Source organism: Nanorana parkeri, unplaced genomic scaffold (assembly GCF_000935625.1).
Source record: "Nanorana parkeri isolate BGI_ZX_2015 unplaced genomic scaffold, ASM93562v1 scaffold1267, whole genome shotgun sequence".
Taxonomy (NCBI): Eukaryota; Metazoa; Chordata; class Amphibia; order Anura; family Dicroglossidae; genus Nanorana; species Nanorana parkeri.
Window position 1 is genome coordinate 332,158 of NW_017307535.1, and position 7,267 is coordinate 339,424.

Consider the following 7,267-nt stretch of genomic DNA (forward strand, 5'->3'; position numbering starts at 1 on the left):
AGTGCCAGGAGTAGTAAGAAACCTGTCACATGAATTACAGGTCATGTGACCGCAAACTTCTGCAGGAGTGCTTTCTGTATCAAGAACACTCAGCCGGACAGTGCGGTCTCTATAGACGTAAAATGCATGCACGGTGTAGAGCAATTACTGTAATGCCCTGCGGAGAGCACTCTGTTATAAATAGGGGCCCCTGGTGTTTTATGAAAAAAGTCCAGTGAAACTGTTCTTTTAGGGAGGGTCCACACCCCCTTTGGAGCATTTGCCAAATCAGGATCAAATTATTGCAACAAAGGCACCAATAGCATAAAGCAGAAGGAAGTTCTTGAACCAGAGAACACGCTGGCTGCATTTCACAGGTTCACATACAAAGTCTATTAGAAATATTCACCAAGTTGATTTTCCTGGATCACGGATACTACACAGAGGTGTTCACAGGAGAGAAAACATTTCACAAATCAATATCCAAGAAAAAGAAGAAAAGTGAAGATTGTACTTCCTGTATTATGGAATACAAGGATATGATTAATCACCTACCTGATGTATTGTTCCATCAATCTCGACAGGGACAATAAAGTCGGCATTGTTAATCGGCTAAAAAGAAAAAGAACAAAAAAAAAAAAAAACATCTAATTAAACAACAAACACATTCTGCCTCCGAATACAATTAAGAAGATAGAAGTGAACCATGAATCACAACGACAGTCTGTGCGGATCTAGTTGTAGGTCTGCAGCATGAGAGGCTGCAAAGCAAAGGGCTTGAGAGATGTGGAGTAACGAAGGCCGGATACAGACAGGCAGATGTCTTACCAGGAGTGAATGGTGACAGCTGCCGGTCTCTGAATGTATGACGCCGCCATAAGGGGCAGCCATGTTGACTTGGCTGGTGATTACAACACAGATGGAGCTACAAATCTGTTTTCTCTCCCCCCCCAGAGAAACGAGAACGATCAGCGATTCAACCATTCTCCGCTCCGACCTTAAAGGGAACCTGTACTCGCTTATTACATCGCATGTTGCCCGGCTGCCCGCATGTTCTCCAATTTTAATACTTTGCATCACTGACGTGGAACAGGTATGCGGCAATTCAAGTGTGAAATCTGTATAATGATGTATTAAACCCCTTAGATCGGGGAAGCCAGGCAAAGGGGAGAGCCATGGCAGCCTACAGTTCTCTCAGTACAAGTTTCCTTTAAAACACTTCCACCTCCAACCATCCTTGAACAGTCCAATTCCGAAACCTCGGAGACAAGTATAGGTTCAGTCATTGGACAGAGGGGTTTGGGGTATAAGTCAGCATGTGACCGTCTCCATATAATAGTACTCTGGCCCCCTCGTGTAAGGTTTTGGTCCCAAAACCTCAGGGACCAGTATTGGTTCTGTCATTGGACAGTGGGGTTTGCAGGTATAAGTGAGCATGTGACTTCCCCCATTTACAATAGTTCTCGGGCCCCCTGGCGTAAAGCCACAAGCGTCATTCAACAGTCCAATTCCGAAACCTCAGGGACCGGTATTGGTTCTGTCATTGGACAGTGGTGTTTCCAGGTATGAGCGAGAATGTGACCTCACCTATATAATAGAGCTTTGCACCAGGAGGCCCAAACACTATCATTCAACAGTCCAATGGCAAAACCCCAGGGACCTGACATTGCAGGTTTTTGGGGTATGAGTGAGCATGTGACCTCCCCCTTAGAATAGTGCTCGGGCCCCTGGTGCAAAGCCACCACCGTCATTTAACAGTCCAATGCCGAAACCTCAGGAACCAGTATAGGTTCTGCCATTGAACTGAGGGGTTTTGGGTAGAAGTGAGCATGTGACCGTCTCCATATAATAGTACTCTGGCCCCCTGGTGTAAGGTTTTGGTCCCAAAACCTCAGGGAACTGTATTTGTTCTGTCATTGGACAGTGGGGTTTTCAGGTATGAGTGAGCATGTGACCTCCCCTATATAATAGAGCTTTGCACCAGGAGGCCCAAACACTATCATTCAACAGTCCAATGGTGAAACCTCAGGGAGCAGTAGAGGTTCTGCCATAGGACAGTGGGAGCTTCTGGGTATGAGTGAACACGTGACTTCCCCCAAACACCAACGTTTGGCCCTTATGGTGCAAAGACCCAACTGTCATTTGCCAAAATCTCAGGGGCCGATACAGGTTCCGTCATTGGACAGCTGTAAAATCGTAATTATGCGGAGCTGGATTTAAACATTGTGTCGAGTTCCTTTTCATTGAAGGCAATTTATAGAGAGGAGTGCCCCTGGGCTAGGCAGCTCCAGATGGATGAGGGGGATCCTAAAGCAAGGGTGGGCAACTCCGGCCCTCCCGCTGTGCTTTAACTACATATCCCAACATGCCTCTGCCTCTGGAAATCATGCCTGTAACTGTCAGTCTTGCAATGCCTCATGGGACTTGTAGTTGCAACACAGCCAGAGGGCCAGAGTTGGCCATCCCTGCCCTAAAAGGAGCTTTGGGTCAAGAACTATGTGAAAGAAGAATAAAGAGTCACACCGAATGCTGAGGGGCCAAAGCAAACTTTTATTTTCTCATATTATAAAAGCTACTCAGCATAAAGTGACGGTGCCTGAAGACAGTCCCCCTCCCCAAATTATTTACAGTGCCATGCTGAGACAACACCTCAATGCACTGCCAGAGCAGGGTGCCCAGGTATGTCACCTTTCCCATTGTCACGTGTGCTGGGACAGAGGCATGGTGATGTCATACCCATCACAGCTTTTACACCAGAGCTTAGCCGGGCTTGCAGCAGGGTATAGGGGGATGGCTGGGTGAGTAAGCAAGCCGGGGAGGGGGATTATGTGCAGACAACGTCAAAATGACAGCATTAAAAAAATAATAATAATTAGGGATGCACTGATACCGGTATTTTGGTACCGAGTACGAGTACCGATAATTTTTTTCCAGTACTCGCCGATACCAATTACCGAGTAACGGAAGTCCCATTCAGGAAGGCAGGTGGCGTGTAAAGACTCGCCACCCGGCTTCCCGATTAACAAGAAAGCCGTCCCAGCCTGTCCCCTCTTACCTTGGTATGTCCAGCCTGTCACCCCCCGGGGCCTCTATAGCCAGAACGGGGCCTTCCTTCGGTACCCAGCTGGAGCTGTCTGGTCGGCCAATCAGGAAGTCGGGCGCAGTGTAATCACTGCTTTCTGATTGGCCGGCTCCATGCTCCCTCGTCATGCGATGACGAGGGAGCATGAAGCCAGCTTCCCGGTCAATCAGAATGCCGGGCGCTGTGTCATTACACGGCACCCGGCTTCCTGATTCTCCAGCCTCCCGACCAATCAGGAAGCCGGGCAGCGCGTCATTACACGCTGCCCGGCAAGTCGGCTCCATGCTCTCTCATCACTAATGACGAGAGAGCATGGAGCCGTTTCCAGGCCAATCAGGAAACCGGGCAGCGTGTAATGACGCGCTGTCCGGCTTCCGGAAGTACTCGTGCTAGGCATCGGAGCATTTGGGCGAGTACGGTTACTCACCCAAATACTCGGTATCGGCACCGATATCAATACTGGTATCGGTGCATCCCTAATAATAATGAATCATCATCATCATCATCATCATCACTTGAACCTACAGAAACAAGTCTTTGGCTGCAGTTTTCTACCCACACAAAGCTGGAGCAGCATGCATGGCTCCAAGGCCACGAATACAGTACGGGTACCTTAAAAGAACTGTGTACTAAGGTTTCATCCAGATCAATGACCACGCACTTCTTGCCATATTCGGGCACTTTCAGCTCTGGAAGGAGGTATTTAAGAGGTGGCTATCAGAAAAAAGAAAAAGAATAAAAGAACTTTTAAACGATCATTGTAAATACGAAGGGGATAGAACTTGTCAGATTTGTTTGGTTTGCACATGCGCACAGAAGAATAAAAGCATCAAATCTCATAAGAAGGCGAAACAAAAAAAATCAGCAGCGACTGACACTAAAAAAAGAACTTAACAATTATTTTCATTCCTTGATAAAGCTTTATGCAGAAATATTAAAGCGGAACTCCACTTAAATGTGTAGGACAGAATATGGGGACCGGGGGACCGTTAGAACTGGTCCGGACTTTCCTGCTGCCATGTTCACCGATTACAGAGAATTTGCTTCATTTCCTGTGTGTTTTTCAGAAGCAGAAGAGATCAATATGTCCCCCCAACTGGACACAGCAATGAAAACTTCTAACAATTCTAAACCTCCCACACTCTGATCTAAAAAAGATGTGTTAGCTGATGTTCTGCTCTCAAGCCTAACCCCGAGATGAGCAAAAATGCAAGAATCCTGTGTGTTCTTCTTGAATCTTGGTGAGCTTTGTGTATTTCTTCCCGATCTGTGCAGTAATCCAGTGCGAGACATGGAGCTTCCTGTAATAAAGACCGCTCACTGCTGCTCTCTCTCCTTGTGCAGGGTGACTGGTCTCGTCTCCGCCCCCTCCTGTAATAAAGACCGGCCACTGCTGCCCTCTCTCCTTGTGCAGGGTGACTGGTCTCGTCTCCGCCCCGACCGGCCACTGCTGCCCTCTCTCCTTGTGCAGGGTGACTGGTCTCGTCTCCGCCCCCTCCTGTAATAAAGACCGCTCACTGTTGCTCTCTCTCCTTGTGCAGGGTGACTGGTCTCGTCTCCACCCCCTCCTGTAATAAAGACCGCTCACTGCTGCCCTCTCTCCTTGTGCAGGGTGACTGGTCTGGTCTTTGCCCCCCTCCTGTAATAAAGACCGGCCACTGCTGCTGCTCTCTCCTTGTGCAGGGTGACTGGTCTGGCCTCTGCTGCCCTCCTGTAATAAAGACCGCTCACTGTTACTCTCTCTTCTTGTGCAGGGTGACTGGTCTCGTCTCCACCCCCTCCTGTAATATTGACCGGTCACTGCTGCTCTCTCTCCTTGTGCAGGGTGACTGGTCTAGTCTCCGCCTCCTCCTGTAATAAAGACCGCTGAGTGCTGCTCTCTCTCTCTCCTTCTGCATAGTGACTGGTCTCCGCCTCCGCCTATAGTTTCCTGCAGACAGCCTGTAGTGTACAGCTCTGCTCAGGCTATGTACAGTACAGTGATTATGTCAGGCAACATCTGGGTTTGTAATGGCATTTGGTGCACACAAAGTGGATTTATATCCTTTGTGGCTATTGAAAAATATACTTAACCCCTTCGTGACTGACGACGTACAGTGTACGTCGCCAGCATCGGGGCTGTTTAAACAGACTCATTTTGGTACTCGGAGTTCAGCTTTAAACATAACATTTTCACCACACAAGATTATAAATTAGTATCAGGCTAAAAGGTGAAGCACCGCGCAGACAGCAAGCTTGCAGTTAGAACAATAGATTCTGTAGTCCAAGCTCGCAATATTGAACTCTGAAGAGCATCTCTTATATCCAGTGACTAGCAAACTCCTGTCCAGATATTTTCTTCAAGTATTTTCTTGGATATGTCTGTAAAACAGTGTCCGGCAACCTCAGCACTCCAGTTGTGATGAAACTCATCATGCCTCTGTGAGTCATACCTGTGGCTGTCAGTCTTGCAATGCCTCATGGGATTTGTAGTTCCACAACAGCTGGAGCCCTGAGCAGTGGCGTAACAACCGGGGGGGGGCAGCAGGGGCGCGGGCCCCGGGCGAAAAGTGAAGGGGGGGCGCCGGCCGAAAATGCCACTTTTGGCTAAATGCCGAAAGTGACATTTTCCTGCCGTTTTGTCGGCGCGGCCGTGATTCCTTTCATCCATGAGGATGCCCCTGCCTCTAGAAAATGTTCAGCTAGATGGAAAGGTTTCCAATGCATATTCATATTTTAAAGGCCTTGTTTGTATATATACACACCTTAAAATATACATTAAAATATGTACATGGAAGCATACAGAGCCATACATGTCATTACAAACAAACACAGACGCCGCTTCCTTCTTTTAGGCCATGTCAGGCGGGCGATTAATCAATGCTACAAATAGCTAAGGGCCGTGATTTAATGAGTGCAGCCAGTGGCGAACTTTCGGCATCAGATCCCAGGCACAGCGTACAGAGCAGATCGGAGCGGGTCTGTACTTTGTGACTGCTGTCATGACCATGTGCAATGCCTTTGTAGTTCAACTGCAATCCTCCGATCACGGTTGCAATGCCGATCTCCTCCCCGCTGAATGGAGCAGGAAGCAACGTCGATTGCATCACTTCTGGTTCCTCAGCTGTCATTTCTAGAGAAGCTGGGGAAGAGGCTATTCCAGCATGATCCCCGCTTGAAAAGCTTCTTTGCAGTGTAAAGGTGTCACTAGGGGTCTAATAGACCCCTAATGTCACCTTAAAGTGAACCTGTCACCTTTAATATACTATCACACAGGGGAGGGGGCTTGTGAGCCCCTTATGTGATAGCAATTAAGTACGTAAAAATACAAAAATAATTTTTAAAAGTAGCTCAACCCTGTGCGCATACTAACGTAAACACGCGTGGGGTGTGCCTACGTACGAAAGCGACGATGGCACTACCACTGTTGGGTATCGCCGAGTATGCCAGAGTGAGAGTAATCATTCTCGGGCCAACAATTACAATTCACTCTAAACTGATGACCTGTACGGGCTTTTGAAGCGACATCTATGGACAATTTGGGTTACGGTTAGGGATTCACTGATACCGGTATTTCGGTATTGAGTACCGATATTTTTTTTCGGTACTCGCCGATACTGAATACCGGAAGTCCCATTCAGGAAGCCAGGCGGCGGGTAATGACTCGACGCACGGCTTCCCGATTAAAGGAAGCCGTCCCCATGCTTCTTGTCACAATGTGACGAAAAAGCACGGAGCCGGCTTGCTGGCCTATCATGGAAGCCGGGCGCCATGCTCCCTCGTCATGAGGTGACGAGGGAGCATCAAGCCGGCTTCACGGCCAATTAGAAAGCCAAACTCGCCCAAATACCCGGTATCGGTGCATCCCTTGTTACTGTATTTTGTCACCGTTTCACGGGCACACGCAATTTTTAGCCTTTTGGGTATCTACTTGGCACAACCTCATCTTTTAAAAAAATTCCATATTGTATTTTTGGGTTTGAGAAAGTTGTGCGAAGTAAAAAACATTTTTCAACTGCCACCATTTTATTCTACAGGGTCTCCGCTTTCAGGAAATGTATAACTCTCAGGGGTTTTAGGCTAGGTTCGGACGTGCGTGACACCCGGGAGGTGCATGCTAGGACCGCGCGAACTTGTCCTAGTGCAAACAGCGGTTGCCGCGCGGCCCCGTTGATTTCAATGGGGTAACATCCGCGTGGCAGATCGCTAAAAAAAAAAAAAAAGGAA

General features: G+C 48.1%; 1 protein-coding gene across 2 annotated transcripts in view; it reads right to left on the reverse strand.

The window, feature by feature from the left end:
• The window catches only part of CTDSPL (CTD small phosphatase like), an 85,427-nt gene that overhangs the window by 14,339 nt on the left and 63,821 nt on the right, over positions 1 to 7,267 (reverse strand). For both annotated transcript variants that reach the window (XM_018568958.1, XM_018568957.1), the window contains 2 exons: positions 3,674 to 3,775; positions 535 to 591 (listed from right to left, as the gene is read on the reverse strand). In XM_018568958.1, coding sequence (XP_018424460.1) covers positions 535 to 591; positions 3,674 to 3,775 — 159 coding nt within the window. The remainder of the gene's footprint in view (positions 1 to 534; positions 592 to 3,673; positions 3,776 to 7,267) is intronic.